Source organism: Helianthus annuus, chromosome 8 (genome assembly GCF_002127325.2).
Source record: "Helianthus annuus cultivar XRQ/B chromosome 8, HanXRQr2.0-SUNRISE, whole genome shotgun sequence".
Lineage (NCBI taxonomy): Eukaryota > Viridiplantae > Streptophyta > Magnoliopsida > Asterales > Asteraceae > Helianthus > Helianthus annuus.
Genome location: NC_035440.2, coordinates 2,402,612 through 2,422,970, shown reverse-complemented (window position 1 = coordinate 2,422,970; position 20,359 = coordinate 2,402,612). Strand labels below are relative to the sequence as shown.

At 36.7% G+C, this 20,359-nt stretch overlaps 2 protein-coding genes across 3 annotated transcripts; one reads left to right on the top strand and one right to left on the bottom strand.

The window, feature by feature from the left end:
* The first annotated feature begins 2,910 nt into the window (after positions 1 to 2,910).
* LOC110871607 (probable signal peptidase complex subunit 1) lies at positions 2,911 to 9,108 on the top strand. Of its 2 annotated transcripts, none has more exons than XM_022120306.2 (2): positions 2,911 to 3,049; positions 8,698 to 9,108. In XM_022120306.2, the coding sequence occupies exon 2, from the start codon at positions 8,698 to 8,700 to the stop codon at positions 8,974 to 8,976; it is 279 nt and encodes a 92-aa protein (XP_021975998.1). In that variant the 5' UTR covers positions 2,911 to 3,049; the 3' UTR covers positions 8,977 to 9,108. The 2 variants fall into 2 exon arrangements, with proteins under 2 accessions (XP_021975998.1, XP_035832237.1); XM_035976344.1 differs by lacking the exon at positions 2,911 to 3,049 and adding an exon at positions 6,870 to 6,945.
* Positions 9,109 to 10,651: 1,543 nt separating this feature from the next.
* Positions 10,652 to 16,324, bottom strand: LOC110871606 (small ribosomal subunit biogenesis GTPase RsgA 1, mitochondrial). Its single transcript, XM_022120305.2, has 5 exons — positions 15,500 to 16,324; positions 13,693 to 13,914; positions 13,421 to 13,615; positions 12,093 to 12,286; positions 10,652 to 11,131 (listed from the first exon to the last, which is right to left on the bottom strand). Exons 1-5 carry the CDS (start codon positions 16,166 to 16,168, stop codon positions 10,939 to 10,941), a joined length of 1,473 nt encoding a protein of 490 aa, XP_021975997.1. The 5' UTR covers positions 16,169 to 16,324; the 3' UTR covers positions 10,652 to 10,938.
* Between the last annotated feature and the right edge of the window lie 4,035 nt (positions 16,325 to 20,359).

The window sequence follows — 20,359 nt, the reverse complement described above, 5'->3', positions numbered from 1 at the left end:
TGACTGCTGTGTTTACCATATCAAAGTGTTTGATCCTTATGGTTCTTGACTGTCGGCATTGAGCTGTTCGTTTTGCCTGTTTACGGCTCAGCCTGTTTGAACCGCCTTAAAAACCATTTCAAGTGGTCCTGACAGTTATCTGGCACCACAGCTACTAGTTGGCACCACTCTTAACCAATTTGAAGGGACCATTTCCTGATCTAACTTGTTTGAATGTTTGGTTTCAAACCATGGTTAAAGTTTAAAAAAGATTATGTGGTTGGTAAACTTAATTATCTAATTCACTGACACAACTTTTATAAAAATGGAGAGTTAATTGCTCGGATGGTCCCTGTGGTTTCAAGTTTTTTCACGTTTAGTCCCCACCTTTTGAAAATAGCAGGTATGCTCCCTATGGTTTGTCATTTTGTTACTCGGATAGTCCCTGAGTAGATGTCAGTTAGTTTGAAAATAGCAGGTATGCTCCCTATGGTTTGTCATTTTGTTACTCGGATAGTCCCCAGAGTAAATGTTGGGGGACTATCCGAGTAACAAAATGACAAACCATAGGGAGCATACATACTATTTTCAAAAGTTGGGGACTAAACGTGAAAACCACAGGGACCATCCGAGCAATTAACTCCACTCTAAAAATGGATATGGGAATAGTAATTGTTTTTTTCGTTCAGGTTGAAAGATTGTTTAAAAATTTACCTGCGATATTGATGTAACTCGGCCAGTTGTTTATCTTAAATTAGTACCAAAAAAAAAAAAAAAAAATTTAGGGGATGTTTTTTTGTAAAAAGCACTTCGTGACCTTTTATATCTGTCTCACGCAGATCATGCCACGCAGATCACGCGCATATGTTATACTATGTTTCAAAATGTATACATGATAAAGTTTGAGTTCGTCTCACCTCGTTAAGTTTTTCAATTTTTGAATATAAAGTATCATTTTTTACATGCATGTACAATCTATTAATAGATACACCACAAGTCAACATGTAGGCTTATAAAGATTTAGATTTGATTACTGTTTTGTTTGGGTTATAACTAATAGCCATTAAAAATTGGTCTTTAAAGCAATTAGTGAGATTATCTTTAAACTCGAGCAAGCCAGCTTTACACCCCGCTTGCGACGTGTGCATATTATATATATATATATGTGTGTGGGCCCTCGAGGGTGCAAAAGTGAAATTGCACTAATTTTAACGTTATTTTACTAACTTTTGAAAATAACGTTAAAAGCGGCGGACTGTTAATCATCCACCATGTGGTGGTGTTGATAGCCGAAAGACAAAAGGGTACATGCACCAATCGGCCTTTGTTCCGATTGCTAAGTGTGCCTTATGTTCAAGGCTTGATGAAAAACTACTATCGAGCCGGGGGTCTCAGTAGAAGCAGTCTCTCTATTCCTACAGGGTAGATGTAAAGTTATCTACATCTTACCATCATCAAACCCTACTTTAGCTTTGCTATTGATGGAAATTACTGAGTATGATGATGATGAGCTAAAATTTGAACTCGCTCAAACTCGCTACTTTTTCAAATTTGATATATGACTTGCTTTTTACATACACGCATAATATATAAATAGATTCGATACGAACAAACATATAAGCTTATAAAAATTAAGATAGGACTGCTAATTAATTTGTCACTTATGAAACTAGAGATGGGCATAATAACCAGTTCCATACCTCACCTGGTGGAACCGGTCCCGGTTCCTACCTGGCTAATAGTAGAACCGGTTCCGGGTTCAAAAACCCGTAGGTTCCGACCCAGTTCCACATTTTATAAATAAAATAGGTTTGTACCCGGTTCCTACCCGGACCCGGTGCGTACCCGGTTCCTACCCGGACCCGGTGCGTACCCGGAACCGGTTCCAGATATTACAAAAAAAAACCCGATATGCCCATCTCTACCGTTAACTTTACCATTGAATTACTATTAGGAAACGGTTCCTGATAGTATTTGCAGCTTTTTCATAGTAACCTTAGGAACCAGTCTTCTGAAGAACTGGAACCGGGTATTAAAAGAAACTGGAACCGGTTCCACCCCGACCCGAACCGGTTACACTCGGTTCTATTTTTATTGGTTAAAACCCGGGTAGGAACCGACACCGGTTACAACAAGAACCGGTTCCATTGACACACATTCAGGAACCGGTTTCGGGTATAAAAAGGAACCGATTATGCCCATCTCTATATGAAACATTAAAAGCTAAAAATGGATAAGCCCATTTCGAGTAGAGATGCGCAAAAAAACCATACCTGGAATCGGACCCGGTAAAAAGCCCATAACCAGTTTTTTAATACCCGCGCATTCTATACCCGAAACCAAAACCTACCCAACCGTTAGGGTATGCTCTTGTATGGTTTTTATATACCCAACCCATAGGGTATATATAAGATATGCATTTTGATCTCAATGTCTAAAACCGGAATCAATCATACCCCATTAATACCCGAAACCGGACATGAACCGAAACCTATTATAACCGGCTATACCCAATACATGATTCTAATATCTATCTTTTAAACAATGAATATTTAATATTTAATAATAACAATAACAATAATAAACAAAAAACAAGAAAATATGGTAATAAAAACACAATAGAGTATTGAAAACCCTGAAAGTAGGGTACTAAAAAACTTGAAAATAGGGTATAAAAAACCTCGAAAATAGGGTATTTTAATACCCAATTTCTTAAGAACCGAAACCGATCCCTACTCGAAACCGAGCATATCGGGTATGGTTTTCAACCCTTAAAACGAGAAACCAAAACTGATTCCATAACGAGAACCGGTTATTAAAAATACCAGGTTTGTGCACCTCTAATTTTGAGCGAGTTTCGAAACCCAAATTTTTTACCAACCCAAGAACAAAAAGCATACAAAACTTACAAATGTTTAGGGATCGTTTTTCAATTTAGCTAAAGTCCAGGGGTACATTATGTAATTCGTTTCACACATTACTCAAAAGAATGCATATATCCACCATGTTAAACCCAATTCAGTTGTAACAAACAAACGCCTGCCTACATCTCTCGCCGTCAGTTATCACAGTGAGTCTTCAATCTCTCATCTCCAGATCTCTTTTTCTTTGATTTCAATCTTGTTCGTATAGGATCATCACTTATTATTCGATGTAGATCTCAGTTTGTTAACAATTTTGTCACTCCTTTGTTATAGTTTAACCTAAAACTGCCAGATTTGCTTATAAGAGTATGTAATTGTGTGATTAATCTCTTAATCGGATCCTAATTGTAGAAATCGGATCCGAAAACTGACAGATTGTGTTCATTGTGTTTGATTTGACGCTAAACGTTGACCTAATTGTAGTTTGACCTAAAACTGACTGAATTTCTGATAAATTGTGTATTTGTGTGATTTAATCGGTTCCTTTTTGTAATTGTGTAATTAATCTCTAATCGGATGCTAATTGTAGAAATCGGATCGTAAAACTGACAGATTGCGTTTATTGTGTTTGATTTGACGTTAAACGTTGACCTAATTGTAGTTTGACCCATAGTTGTTAAAAGCCATCGCCTCTTGCGCCTAGGCCCATTTTTCAGACGAGGCGAGGTAGTTGCGCTTTAAGTCGAGGAAATTGCGCTTTAACTCTCCAGGTGATGGTTCAGGCGCACATTCTGGCAAGATTCCTAGATTCCGGAGAGTTTCCGGCTAAATTTCGACAAGAATCTAGCCAAATTTCTACTTTTAATCAAGGAAAACTACTTTTCTACACTAATACACTAATATTTTGGTACTAATTAGATGATATAAAGTGTTACATAATAGACTTTCTTTATTTTATTTGAAGAATAGTATTCTTTTTCTAATACATAATATATTTTTTAAATTTTTTCATTATGCGCTTTATTTTTCTTAGGCCCTCGCTTTTTTTGCGCTTTGCGCCTAGGCCCCAGGCAAGGCCTATGCGCCTTGAGTGCGCCTAGTGCCTTTAATAACTATGGTTTGACCTAAAACTGACTGAATTTCTGATAATTTGTGTATTTGTGTGATTTAATCGGTTCCTTTTTGTAATTGTGTAATTAATCTCTAATCGGATGCTAATTATAGAAATCGGATCGTAAAACTGACAGGATTGCGTTTATTGTGTTTGATTTGACGCTAAACGTTGACCTAATTGTAGTTTGACCTAAAACTGACTGAATTTCTGATAATTTGTGTATTTGTGTGATTTAATCGGTTCCTTTTTGTAATTGTGTAATTAATCTCTAATCGGATGCTAATTGTAGAAATCGGATCGGAAAACTGACAGGATTGCGTTTATTGTGTTTGATTTGACGTTAAACGTTGACCTAATCGTAGTTTGACCTAAAACTGACATAATTTCTGATAAATTGTGTATTTGTGTGATTTAATCGGTTCCTTTTTGTAATTGTGTAATTAATCTCTAATCGGATGCTAATTATAGAAATCGGATCGTAAAACTGACAGGATTGCGTTTATTGTATTTGATTTGACGTTAAACGTTGACCTAATTGTAGTTTGACCTAAAACTGACTGAATTTCTGATAATTTGTGTATTTGTGTGATTTAATCGGTTCCTTTTTGTAATTGTGTAATTAATCTCTAATCGGATGCTAATTGTAGAAATCGGATCGTAAAACTGACAGGATTGCGTTTATTGTGTTTGATTTGACGTTAAACGTTGACCTAATTGTAGTTTGACCTAAAACTGACTGAATTTCTGATAATTTGTGTATTTGTGTGATTTAATCGGTTCCTTTTTGTAATTGTGTAATTAATCTCTAATCGGATGCTAATTGTAGAAATCGGATCGTAAAACTGACAGGATTGCGTTTATTGTGTTTGATTTGACGTTAAACGTTGACCTAATTGTAGTTTGACCTAAAACTGACTGAATTTATGGTAAATTGTGTGTTTGTGTGATTTAATCGGTTCCTTTTTGTAGTTTGTTGTTACCGATCTTGTTATGGATATATAGTTGGAGAAGTTGAAACCTGTGTTGAAGATTGAAAATTTGAACATTTTGTAACAAAAATAAATCAAGTGTTTTGTGGTGTTAAATTGAAAATTATTATGGTTTTTTTCAGTTGTTATGCTTTAGTTTTATGATTAACATGGGTTTATATCACTTGATTGGTTTTAAGTGTCCAGAAATTATGATTTGATGTTTTGAATTAAATTTGTTTTGAGAGTTAACTGCCATTTTTCGTCCCTGTGGTTTGTTTAATTATGCCGGTTCAGGTCAGATTTCATGTTTGTATCATTTCCGTCCAGGGGCGGATTTACAGCCAAGGAAGGGGTTCCCGGGAACCCGTTTGGTTCACAATTTATAGTGTTAAGTTAAATAGAAAAGACTGAAGGAACCTGTTAATAATTTTTAGAGGAGTAAATTGCCATTTTAGTCCCTGTGGTTTGAGCCATTTTGCCAGTTTAGTCCAAAGGTTTCATTTTTAACATCTGGATCCAAAAAGGTTTAATCGTTGCCATTTTGGTCCAACTGACTTAACTCCATCCATATCTGTTAAAGCTGCCAAGGGCATTTTTGTCATTTCATTTTGATCAAACTGACTTAACTCCATCCATATCTAACAAAAATGCCCTTGACAGCTTTAACAGATATGGATGGAGTTAAGTCAGTTGGACCAAAATGGCAACGACGAAACCTTTTTGGATCCAGATGTTAAAAATGAAACCTTTGGACTAAACTGGCAAAATGGCCCAAACCACAGGGACTAAAATGGCAATTAACTCTTTTTAGAGGAACCCTGTATATGAAGTAGAGAAGTGGTTTGCTGGTAAAGCTCATGGTATAAGAAATTGATGTCTCGAGTTCGAGTCCCCTTAGGCGTTTTTATCCTTTTTTTCTCTCTCAAAACGAATCAGTGGTTTCTGTCAGGCAAGTGTTAACATTCGTTTTTTATAGTGATTCTCTGGTTGGGGTTCTGTTTAAATCTGCCATCTAGCTAAAGAAATTAGCCTTTAGCGAAATCCAGTTTATCCAATAGTGCTTGTAACTCCCTATACTGAACTGTGCTTTCTCAATCAAAAGCCTGCTGAAGCTCCTTGTTTTCCATTCCATATCACCATTTAGGCAAGGTTTAAAAAAACGGAAATGAGTTTCGAGGCGTTTTCCCTTCGCCTCACAAGGCGTAAGCCTCGAGGCGAACCGAGGCGTAAGCCAGAGGCGGAGTTAAAAAATAAATATAAATATTATATATCTTATAAAAATAGTAATACTAACAGTCATCATCAAATTCATCAAAAATTCAAAATAATAAAAAACACGCACAAAAAAGACATAAATTACTTGAAATTGACAAAAAAAACTCAAAAAACATCAAAAACAAATATCAAAAACCCCTGAGGCGCACCTGAGTCGCAGCCTTTTTAGCGCCTCAGCCCCTCAGAGGCGCACATACAGTATAAAGCCCCTGAGGCGCGCCTCAGAATCGTTTTTTGGCCGTTTCGCCTTGAGGCGCGCCTCGAGGCGCACGCCTCAACCGGTTTTTAAAACAATGCATTTAGGTCCCTCTTCCATCTCCAATTCCTAGATAAACCATTGTCTTTTGCTTGCAACTGAGCAGCCACCTTACATGCTTTTTGAGTCTCTAAAATGAAGGATTTTAGGAAAGAGGTCCACTAACATGTCCATTTGTCTAACTAGCAAAGTGTCTTCTTCTTCTTCATTGACCTTCTTTCTTTTCAGAAAGTCAAGAACGTCAATGTTTAAATCTTTAAAATAATCCACGACTATTGGATGTTTTTCCCAGTCCCTCTAATTGATTTTTTTTTTCACTGGTATAGTTTCCCAGGATCTCCTGTTGTGGTAATTACTGTTAATAATAGATTCTCATGAATGATTCTTGTATTTGCTACATTGAAAGGGAATTCTTACAACAAGTTTCGTTTCGATCGAGAATGTCATGTAACGTTTTCAAAAGATGAAACCTCGTAGGGAACAAGTGTACGTATTTTTTTTTATTCGTAAAGACCATTTTGTAAATTTATCATGATGATGTTTTTTCATTATTGTATCATATTGTTACTATGTGATGAACTTTACCCGACCCGAACCGTCGAACCGGACCTTATTTTTTATGTTCGGAAATATGTTATTGGAACATTTAAATAAGTGAACCCCATGGAAAAAAATTCCTGAATCCGCCACTGTTTCCGTCCCTGACATTCTTGAAACATGCAAGTTTCGTCCAAAAACTTAACGTCTGTTAAATCTGCCGTTTTTTAATGAAGGGTAAAAGCATCGTTTTCCTGTTTCTGTTTCCCTTTTTTACACCATTTTCCTTTTTATTTATTTTCTGCTTAGTAGAATTTAAAAAAGACGACGCTTTTACTCTTAATAAAAACGGCAGGTTTTAACAGACATTAAGTTTTTGGGTGGAACTGGCATGTTTCAAGAATGTCAAGGACATAAATGGTACAAATTTGAAATTTGACCGATTGACATAATCAGAGAAACCACAGGGACGAAAGTGGCAGTTAACTCTTGTTTTGATTTCTTTACTATGAAAAATTCAGTATTTGATTGATGGCGCTATATAGCGGGTATTTTAATGCATAACGAGTTTTAAGTAGAGAACTGCAAGATTTGTATAACCACTTGTACGTTTTGCTTTAAATATGATACACAAGTGGTTATATAACCGCTTACCCCGCTCTCTGTCTCTTCCATTTTCACTTTTCGGCGTTATGTACTACTGAATTATGTGGTTCTTATGATTTTTTGCTTAAAGCTGGTTTTATCAATACGTGTCCCTAGCTACTTATTTGTGATTTTTAATCCTGTTGATCCTAAAAGTTATTTTTTTCTGAAATCTCTGCCGTGAATCCGTGATTTGCATCTATCTGCGATTGTCGTGTACCTAGAGTTGATAATTGGATCCATTTAGCTAAAGTAGGTCGGTTTGAATGGTATTATATCTCTTAACGGGTCACAATGGTGAAATTTAAAACTCTTAGCTATTAATGAAACGGGTCAAAAGTCAAAACCTCCTAAATGCTTTGTTTGTAAATTACAAGTTAAGGCGGGTCAAAATTCCCTGATGCTTAGTTGTATAGCTTGTGATCATATTTAGTAAATTAATTGTTTTATAAGGTGGGATAATTACACCAAAATATAACTTAATTTCACAGTTGTTTTTATTAGGGGTGTAAACGAGCCGAGCCGAGCCCGATTAGGCTCTAGCTCGGCTCGTTATGTTTTTATGAAGCTCGAGCAAGGCGCGGTTCGAGCCTACTTCTCTGAGCTCGAGCTCGGCTTGCGAGTAAAACCCAAAGCTCGAGCTCGGCTTGGCTCGGCTCGAGCTATTTCGAGAACAACCTCAAATGAGCTAGAAGCTCGGCTCTAGCTCGTTTTAACAACGATTAAGCGAGCCAAAGCTCGGCTCGAGGTCGGCTCACCAATGTTATCTTCATCATTATTATTATTATATATATATATATATATATATATATATATATATATAAACTAAATTTTGTTTAGGCTCGTTTGGGCTCGCGAGCCTAAACGAGCTTTGTATTTCAGGCTCGAGCTCGGGCTCGATAACTAAACGAGCTCTATTTCAGGCTCGAGCTCGGGCTCGTTAAGGCTCGACTAGGGGTGTTAACGTCATGTTTTTATATATGAATTACACTATAAAATCCTTAAAAGGTGCTAAAGTCATGTTACTTATTACGATTCTGCCTTCTTGACTAACAGATGGATTGGCAAGGACAAAAGGTAGCAGAGCAACTGATGCAAATAATGCTGGTCGTATTTGCAATTGCAGCATTCGTCACGGGGTATATTGCTGGTTCGTTTGAATTAATGATGTACGTTTATGCCGGTGGAGTTGTGTTGACTATTTTGACTACCATTCCTAACTGGCCGTTCTTCAACCGCCATCCGCTCAAATGGTTGGATCCAAGTGAGGTTGAAAAGCATCCGAAACCACAGGTTACAACTTCAGTTTCAAAGAAGAAACCTGCCAAGAAGTAGGTTGGTGGGTTGCTTATATTAGAACTGGTGTTTCTTCGATTTTTAAAAACGTCTAGCTGGATAAACCATATGTAACCAGGATTAGAGATTTATGGTGGTGAGCAAAGAAATGTCTTGTGCCATTAGCTGATTTTTTGGTTGGTTCATGGTCCTAGGAAACACAAAAGGGTGCAAACGTGCCGAGCCGAGCCCGAGCTCGATTAACTTATGAGAGCTCGAGATCGAGCTTGGCTTGGTTCGAGCTTTGTTTTCAAAGCTTGAGCTCGGCTCATTCGTAGTTTCTCAGGCTCGAGCTCCGCTCGTTTATTATCTATAGACTCGTTTAGGCTCGCGAGCTTGATAAGTGAAGCTCGGGCTTGTTTATTAAATAAGCTTATTTTTAGATTTGGGCTCGGGTATAAAATTAAAAAGTTGATATAAGCTCGGCTTGTTTACTTGACAACTTTAAATAAGAGGTAAATGTTATTAAACCTTAATAAAAGCTAATATAAGCTCAGGCTCGATATTTAAACGCGCTTTATTTTAGGCTCAAGCTCGATAAGGCTTGAATCGTTTCGAGCTTTTTCTCGAGCAGCTCGGCTCGTTTGCACCCCTAGAGACACATTGGTAGAATGAGACCAGTTAATCTTGGTTTGTGAAGTTCATTATTCGGTTTAAATTCAATTAAACTGAACTGAACCCAAACCGAGTTACAGATTCACTTTTCGATTTAAACCGTAACCCTATGGGTAATTCTGTTTTAACCGAAACTATACTGAAGCAAATACATATTTGAATTTGCCCTTGATTTTGAAAATATAAACATAAAACGAGTCGAGTGCCTGTTATAAATAGGACTAGACTGGACTGAGAACCAAACTGGATAGTAAGCCATGGTTCTACTTCGTGTAGTTAAGTTGATTTTGTTCTAAGTTGACCTAAATTAGAGAAGGATTGTTACGAACAAAAATGGTAATCAAGCTTAATGATCGATAAAGAGAAGAACATTTAAGAGAGGAAGAAGGGTGAAACCCAACTCAATTCATCGATTCCCATTCAACTTTCATCAGTTGGTTTAAGTACATTGAGCGACTATATGACCCTTTAAACTGTTACACGATTACATTCTTGGCTCTTGTACTTGTACTGTAACAAGTACAAATATTTAATCGTAAAAAAGGGTAAGAGGAACTTAAATCGTATTTTTGATTAAGGTGTTTATGTTTTATCCTTTCTAAAGAGCTATAGATAAAAAATGTCGCAAGAGTCTTGAAGAGAAACTGTAAGTTTGGGTGAAAATTGGTAGATCACCATGAGTTTACAAGCGAGACGATCGGAAAAATCTGAGTCTTGATGAGGAAGTTCATGTATATGTCGGTCAAAATTGGTCAAGTAAAATATTTGAAAAGGGTAAGGGTTTTAATACACCTGGGACACACGAGATGATTGGAAAAACGCCTCAGCGTCTTTTAAGAGGCTCTTCATGCATACAAAAGAATGATCATAAGAATATAGAGATTATAAACGGTTTACTTGATAAGGATATTATCCAAAAAGGTTGGATGCATCTTTTTGCTACACATATTAGCTTATTCGGTTGTATAAGTGAAGCTCTTGCCTCAAGCCTCGGAACCTCAACGTCTTGAAGCGTTTACACTTTTTAAAACCAACGTTTTACCTTTTACAACAAAAAAAAAAGTTTCAAGATAATCCCAAAAAGAGGATTGATATTTGACTTTCAGATTCAAGAACTAGTCTCTTTTCTGCAGAAGATCTAGTTTCTACATTAACCTTTACAAAAAAAGCATGACATAGGCATTGAGTTGGTTCACATCTACTAGTAGTAGTCTATGATACGATTTTGCTTAATTGCTTCTCACACCAATCAATTACTTAAGCCACGTCATCCTCAGCGACGACACCAAAAGCAAACTAATTACCTCCTAGTATTTACGAATTACTATGTTCAGCAAGTGGCATGTTTTACTGTTTTTCATTCTCCATTGCTCGTATGATTGGATCATCATCTAAATAGCTTTCATCATCTTCTTCTTCAAGTTCATTCTCCAAGTCATTTAGGAAAGACTGTTTTGTCGTCTTACGCGATTGCCTTCTATGTTTCTTCGGCTCCAGCCGCGGTTCAGCTTGCTTGATTCCCATATCTCCCATTTTGAATCTGCATATAAAAAAGAAGATAGTTTAATAAACAAGCCCGAGCCTAAGCTTCATATGCCGAGCTCGGATAAATATGTATATGAAAAAAATAATTAAACAAATAAGGTAAACTTTCGTCCAAAGATTTGTTTTTTTTGCATCTCGATCCAAAAGGTTTGAAATCTTGTCATTTTCATCTAGCTCATATTTTTGACTATTTTGTTAACTTTAAGGGCAATTTGGTCTTTTGAATACTTGTACATTATGCTAAACCCTTGTACATAAAGTAAAAAAAACCGAATTGCCCCAAGTTAACAAAAAGATGGAAATACCCCCGACCTTGGTTTCAAAATGCGCGCATAATGCGTGATGCGCCCGATGCTCTAATGAGAGCGCATCGCAACAGCTGATGCGATGCGTTTACGTGATGCGAGAATATTGCGCGCATTTCGCATAATGCGCTCATCGCATAATGCGCTCTGATGCACGCAACATTGTTTCTTATGCTTTTTTCCAGATTTTATGAACTGTGTTCGGTTTTTTCCATAATTAACATCTTAGTATGCTTGATTTGAACCAAAAAACACAACTCTTACCTTCTAAATTCTAATTACGTCAGTTGTTTTACTTTAAGTATGTTTTTATAAGTTTTTATGTATAAATAATTTTTAACTATTTTTTTATAAAGAACGCATCACGCATCGCGCATCAGATTTTCGGACTAAACGCATCGGAGCGCATCACGCAATTTAAAACCAAGCCCCCGACTTAACGGAGAAAAACGGATGGAGTTAACGAGCCGGATGCATATGGCAAGATTTCAAACCTTTTGGATCCAGATGCAAAAAACAAACCTTTGGACGAAAGTCACAAAACTGGCCAAATCTCTTGGACGAAAATGACATTTTACTCGCAAAACTGGCTACAATTTTCATACTTATAGTTTAAAAACAAATGTTTATTCAAGAAGATTATGGGCACACCTGACGTCACCCTCACGTTTGGTTCCTAGAGTTCGCAACTGAAATTCTTCTCTGATTTTGATCTCATCAAGCAACTGGAAATAGTATTGATATCTTTCCCAGTCGGGTTTCACAAGGCACCCTGGTTCCCCAAGATGCAAACAATTACTAAACGCACACTTCGACGGGTGACTCTCCGAAAGAATTTTTCGAACCTGATAATAACAGATCAACAAGTCAACAAAGAATAAATAATCATTATAATAATCAAAGCCACGTAGATATAGGTTATAGTGAAAGAAGAAAGTTCTAGGTAGTTTTGAGCTATGCAGTTAATGCAGTAAAAAATCGGGTATCGGTCATTATATCGGTTACCGAGGTGGGTTATTGGTAATTTTAATATCATGCATAATTTATATATAGGCAAAAGATCAAATACAAATAATCTTAACATACTAAACATACAAATTGAAGGAAAACCCAAAAAGACAAGGTGGCATTTTTGTAATTACCACCAACTATCAAAGTTACAACCAAATATATCTAAAAAAACACAAATTTTTTTTTTAACATTTTTTATTAAAAAATCGCTACATTTCGTTAGCAAAAAAAAAAAAAAAAAAAAAAATTTTTTTTTTTTTTTTTTTGCTGCTACTAAAAGGTACTGATATATCGGTCAATATCGCCGATAATTCCGGAAAAAAAACTAAGGTACTGATATCAGGAAAATCGGTGATATATCGGTCAATATCGCCGATAATTCCGGTACCCATATTATGACCGATATTTTGCACCGAATTCTCACTAGGGGACCGATAACCTTGGTTTTAAATTGCGTGATGCGCTCCGATGCGTTTAGTCCAAAAATCTGATGCGCGATGCGAGCGCATCACGTATGTGATGCGTTCTTTATAAAAAAATAGTTAAAAATTATTTATACATAAAAACTTATAAAAACATACTTAAAGTAAAACAACTGACGTAATTAGAAGGTAAGAGTTGTGTTTTTTGGTTCGAATCAAGCATACTAAGATGTTAATTATGGAAAAAAACTGAACACAGTTCATAAAATCTGGAAAAAAGCACAAGAAACAATGTTGCGTGCATCAGAGCGCATTATGCGAAATGCGCGCAATATTCTCGCATCACGTAAACGCCTCGCATCAGCTGTTGTGATGCGCTCTCATTAGCGCATCGGGCGCATCACGCATTATGCGCGCATTTTAAAACCAAGCCGATAACCGATATATCGGTAATGTATCGGCGATATTAACTCCATAGACCTTTACCAACAGGCTTAATATGAGAACTCAGACGAACAGATGGCTAGCAAGTTTTACAAGACTGACCTCTGGGAAGCATAGTGCAAGAGACTGTTTTGTAACCTTCAGTAGACTCGGTTGATTAAAACCAGGAGTATCTGCGATATATCCTCCACCAGATAATGGAAGCAAAGAAACATGGCGAGTTGTGTGCTTTCCTCTGCCACTTCTTGCCGACACTTCTCCAACTCGTTGATCTTCAAGCCATTTGCTTCCTGAAATCTGTAACATTATGAAACAGATTTAAGTACGGCTTGAAAATTCAAATGAATTAACTACAAGTAGAGTTTAGATCTTACAGAGTTAGGCCAATCATCCACTTCTGCAGGCCCAAAACGAAAGTGTTCGCTTCTTAAAGCGTTAATCAAACTGGACTTTCCTACACCACTCGGACCCACAATTACAGAGGTCTGGTCTCTTAAGCTGAATCGCAGAGAATCAAGTCCCGTTTTGGTCTCGACACTGCAAATGATTGGCTCATAACCCCAGCTGCGAAGCTTGGATTTCCATAAACTCACAGTCTGCATTAAAGAATTAAAGAATCTTACCACAGTCCCTAACAATAAAGCTAACAAGTTCTAGCAAGATAAGGGAAACTTTGATTCATGTTCACAGTAACATACACCTCGCTAGCAGGTAATGAACCTAATCGCATGTCTGGTGACTCTTGCTGGCCAATAAGTATTGTGAAATCTTTACAGAAAACTAAACTAATAAAAAAGCTGACCTTATTATATGTGATACACTAATACTCAGATAATGTGGAGTTACAGATGCTCTTGGTTTTAAAATGAGCGATGCGCTCCGATGCGTTTCGATTCCAAAAGCCGATGCGCAATGCGTGATGCGCGCGCATCACGTATGCGAGGTGTTTGTTATTTAAAAAAAATATTTACAGATAATATGTTAACTTGTTAACTTTAAACACTAAAATTTAGAGAGTAAAATAAATAAATACAACAAAATAGCTCTAGTACCATCAAAAAAGTTCAATATAACCAAAATAAGCCTTAAACTCTCAAGTGTACAAGTAGTCTATGCAAAAGGTACAAGTAATCTATGTAGAAACTCATTAAACAATTTCATCAGCTCAATGTACAAGCTTGTTAAGCACACATTCTACAAGCTCATTGTACAATTTTACTCTATAGTGGCCGATTTCAGAAAAATGTGTGTATCAAGGTGCATCATGCGAGCGCATCAGGAATGCATTATGTGATTTAGGGCGAATCATCCTGGCATCATGTAATCGCAGCGCATCGCATTACCTGATGTGATCTCATCGGCGCATCATGCATTATGCGCGCATTTTAAAACAAAGCAGATGCTAATATGCTACAGGTAATCCATGAAACCGAAAATATTATGAAGGAACCAACAGAAATGGCAGATTATGGCATTATCTTCGATACTGTAGATACAGAATTTTACCTAATTATATGTGATAATCAGATAGTCTCCATTCTAGAAGCTAATATACCTAGAAACATCCATGAAACGGTATATTTTACAGGTAACTAAGAGATATCTTAATATAGTCCCAAATAAAAAAAATAAAATAAAAAAAAACAAAAAAACTAACAAGCTCTAGCAAGATAAGGGAAACTTTGTATCATTTTTACAGTAATTTACACCTAACATAACCATATACACCTCACTAGCAGATAATGAATCTAATCACATATCTGCTGACTCTTGCGATCCAAGAAGTAATGGAGCCTTCTTACAAGAAATCAAATGAATAAAAAAATTGACCTAATATACTACAGGTTTTTCATGAAACCAAAAGTACAATGAAGGAACTAATATAAATGGCAGATTGCTGCATTATCTAAAATGAATACACAATTTGACCTAATTATATATGATAATAAGATCAGATAGTCTAATTCTAGAAGCTAATACACCTATAAACATTCATAAAACAGAATATACTATAACTAACTAATACAAATGGCATATTATTGTATCATCATCATGTATAGCTCTTTATATTAGAAGTAACTAACAGAAATGACATACTATTTTATCATTATCATGTAGACCTCTTTATATAACAATTAACTAACAGAAATGACATTATTGTATTATCATTATCATGTATACCTCTTTATCTACCAATTCAGCCTTGTTCAAAGCAAGTGTAACCGGTATCCGAGTCGACTCAGCCTCAACCAAAAACCTAGTGACCGAAAACTCCTCCGGTTTCGGTTGATCTAACGAGAACAAAACCAGCAGATGATCCACATTCGCTACAGGCGGATCAATCACTTCAGTTTTCCTCTCGAACACATTCTCTATCACTCCTCTTCTATCATTCCAATCAATCGAACCTACTAACACCTTATCCCCTACCAAAACTCTCCTCTTAATCTTCTTTAACAAGTTCCTCACCACACACAGCAATTCAACTCCAGATCCGTTATGTCCTTCATGTTTTTCATGTTCTTCGTCCGATTTCTGTGATTCAACCACAACACGCATGAAATTCGCTTGAGCTGACGCGACTTTTCCGATCGCTTTATCCGGCGACAGGTGGAGCTTATCGGCGGCGTTAAGCGACGGCGAGAGCGACGAGAACTGTTTCACGGCGTCGCGAGCTTTGAGCAGGTGTTTGCTCGGTTGTTGTGACTTTCTGGACACGTTTTCGCGGTTTTGGCTACGGCAAACGGCGATTGAGAGGGAACGGAAAGTGGAGGAGTTTAGGCGGTGTACGGTGGTCCATATGAGCGGCGTGTGGTGGTGGCGGAGGAAGGATGATGAGAGTGATGACATCGGAAACCGTTAGGGTTTTTCCGTCATTGGAGGTTGTTGAAGAAGATGACGCTAGTGGTAGTGTTCACTGTTCCAAGTGTTATATGATTGATCGGGCAATTTGCAACGGCGTCGTTTTGGTTACGTTCTTTTTGTTTCTACGTTCTACCTTCATTTGATACGGATAGGAATATGTATCACAAAAAAACTAAAAATACACGTGTAATGAATTTTTAATTTTTATGTATTCGATATATGTTTTTTAACGGCTTAAATTACATTTAGGGTGTTTAAAAAACTCGTAACTCCCAGTTTACTCGAAACTCGTTTGAAAAAAACTCGAATAAAGCTCGGCTCGAAATTGGGTTGGTTGTAAACGAGCCAGCTTGTTCTTTGTTAGATCGAGCCGAGCTAGCTCGAATTCTAATCGAGTCGAGTTCGAGTCTCAAATCTCAGCTCGATTTTAAATTCGAGCTCGAGCCGAGCCGAGCTCAAGCTGGGTCTATAGCTCGGCTTGACTCGGCTCGTTTACAGCCCTAATTACATAAAATTTGTTTTTAACGGGTGACTAATTGGACCTAATCCCACCCCTGAATATGGATATATGGAGTCACTAGAATTCTCTCGTGCGTTCGGCGATAATTCCATTAGTATAAGTATTTTTCTTTTATTATGATATTGGTATAGTATCAAATATTCAGTATAGCAAGTGAAATAGAATAAAAATAAAGTTGTAGCACGCACAAAGGATATCGACTTGTATTTTGCATCGATTATAAAACAACAAAAACCTACATGTGTTTTGCATCGATCAAAACCCAAAAGAACGGGTATCAGTAACGGTTCCAATAGTACCGAAATTTGTATCGGTGTTGTTCGGTAGGAATCGGTTTGATTCACCAAGTAACTGATATAGTGTTTTTTTACGATACAAGTTCGTTTTCAATATTTTTTTTTACCAAAATTATCTACTACTTTGTCTTTCTGTCTTAAATATGTAAATCTGAAACCATCCAACCAAAATAACTAAAGAGTGAAGATGCTACTGGATTTAACAAATAAATTTTACTTTTGTTGTCACGTAGAAGTGTGTGATTGGTCAAAGACTCAAGAGTTATGAAGAATGGGCTTTCGTAATTTACAATATTCTTCGCCTAGAATTATTACTTTACTAACATATAACGAAAAAAAATACTTAGTGTTACAATAAAATCATATATTTATTGAAAGAGTAAAAGTAAACTGCCATTTTGGTCCCTGTGGTTTGGCCAGTTTTGCCACTTTAGTCCAAATCTCAAACTTATTACATCCTGGGGCCCTGTGGTTTGCATTTTGTTGTCATTTTAGTCCAAAACTCAAAATGTCTGATTTTTTACTGATTTACTGACCCTTTTTTGTCCTATTGTGGAGGGGTATTTTGGTCATTTTGGAATTATTATTAACATTTTTAATTAAACAATAAACATTAATCAATAAACCCAATAAACCCATTTTGACTTCCTACATTAATCAATAAACCCAATAAACTCAGATCCATTTCCCCCAAATTCATCCACCAACAACCACCGTCAACACCGTCAACCAACAACCACCGTCAACACCGTCGCAACCAGCACCACCACCGCCTCCTCCCCCTTCGCAACACCGTCGCAACACCACCCTCTCTCTCTCTCTCTCTCTTTCTCAGTCTCTCTCTCCTGAACTCTTCTTATTCCAGCGATGGCGGATAACAACCACCGTCAACACCGTCGCAACCACCACCACCACACATCCACCCCCGGCCCGAGCCATTCGACCATCACCAGCGCCACCTCCTCCCCCTTCTCACCACCACCGCCACCATAACCGTTCCCCAAAATCAACCAAACATCATCATCAAAACCCAGATCAAGAACAAGAACGAATTCAACCCAGAAAAACAAGAACGAATTCAACCCAAAATCATCAAATATCAAATATCATATTTGCAATAAAACCCAGAAAAACAAGAACGAATTCAACACTGTATACAAACAAAACCTAGAAAATCAAGAACATCATCAAAACCGGCAGATCTGAACCACCATCTCTCACGGCGCACCACCATCATCTCCGATCACCTTCTCCAACATCATCTCCGATCACTACCTCCATCAACACACCTTCACCACAACCTTTATTATTCACCATCCATCGCCGTAAATCCACCGTCAGTACAACCTCCATCAACACACTCACCACAAAATCTGACTCTCTCTCATTCAGTTCCGGCGAAGACAAAGGCAGCGACGGTTGTTCCTCAGCGGCGACGGATGTTTTGTTGTTGTTCATCCTGGATCTGGATCGAGTTATTGAGAGAGAGAAGAGAGAGAGTCAGATTTTGTTTAGAGAGAGAGATTCATCCTGGATCTGGATCGAGTTATTGAGAGAGAGAAGAGAGAGAGTCAGATTTTGTTTAGAGAGAGAGAGAATGCAGATACTTTATAGAGAGATGTGTTTTTTAGGTTATTTTTTTATTTCTTATAATAACTTATAAATAGATAAAGATTTAATTAATATTTAGTTAGAAAAAGACCAAAATGCCCCTGAGGAAAAGGACAAAAACCAGGTTTTTTTTTTTGAAATCTGACCTGATTTGAGTTTTGGACTAAAATGGCAACAAAATGCAAACCACAGGACCTCAGATGTAATAAGTTTGAGATTTGGACTAAAGTGGCAAAACTGGCCAAAGCACAGGGACCAAAATGGCAGTTTACTCTTATTGAAAACTTCCTTAACATACCGAGGTTTACGTATAAAGAAAATCCCTTACGCTCTCTCTATATGCTTGTAATATTCCGCTCCTTGCCTTTGATTTTAGAGAAGGTGTCCCTCGGAGGCTTGGAAATACAACGTAAGTTGTATCTTCATATAATAACCACTAGTATTGCAGCCCGTGCTTCGCGACGAGTCGTAAGAGGGTGCTGACGAGGATGTATTTGTTACATGATATATCGATGGGTTATTATAGACTATGCAAGCTTTAATCTAAATGACGGTAAAAATAAACAACATGGTTAAGTAAACATGTCTAGATTTAAAATTGTGGTTTGACTATAATAAGGTAAAAAAAATTTATTAAATTTGTTACCTTGTATAATGAAGGGTTAATATACACCATGTAGGCTTAAAGTTAAAAGTTAGCTTAAACTATAATAAGTAAACTAAAAAAGAACTAAACTTACAAAAAAAGATAAAAGAACAAATATTGTTGTAAATATAATTTTTTTTAACTTTATTAAACTTAAAAGCCCGTATGATAACTCTATTAAAGTTGAGGGGGGAGGGGGTCAAAACGTAAATCGTTGATAGAAAAAAAACTTATTATTAAGCTTCCGTATGATAAATATATTAAAGTTAAGAGGTATAAACGTAAATCGTCTATAAAACAAAAAAAAAAAGAATTATTAGAGTTTAGGGGTCATGTAATAACTCTATCAAAGTCCAATATTATAAATGTAAACTAATAAAAAAACGATAATATTTAGGGTTGTAAATGAACCAAAAGTTCAACGAATAGTTCATGAACCGTTTGGCGGGAAGTTTGTTTACGTTCGTTTGTTTAGTTAATGAACGAACACGACCAAAAAATTCTCTTAGATTAGTTAAATGAACAAACATGAACAGCTGTCTCGTTCGTTCAATTGCGTTCGTGAACGTTCGGTAATGTGTTCATGAACATTCGTACATTTTCGTTTGTTTATGTTGTTCTTTTAAATATTTTTAGCATTTATTTATTTTATTTAAACTTTTTATATTCATTCATTCTTATTTATAACATTACCCAGACAAATAAAATAGGAAACCCTATCTCCACCTTGTTTATGCATCGTTCCCTTTAATTTCTTCTTATTAACAACAAGAATACTATCAAACTTCGGCGATTTTTATTTGTGTTCGTGAACTGTTCATGAATGTTACACCCTGGCTTTGCGGAAGCGTGGGTTAATTTGGTGTGACTTCTTAATACCATAGTTTAATCACAACAAAGCTATATGAAAGTAAAACCATGCAGAATCATCCATTAAAGTCTTAAAAACAAAAGTATCAACATTGTCTCAAAGTGTTGACACATGCAACGGAAATTACAATACCACAAAATAAAAACGTTGTTCTTAAGACGCAACCACAAACTTTAAAATAAACACCGTTTAAGACTTGCGACTCGTCCAGGTAAAAGTCGCAATCCCTAAA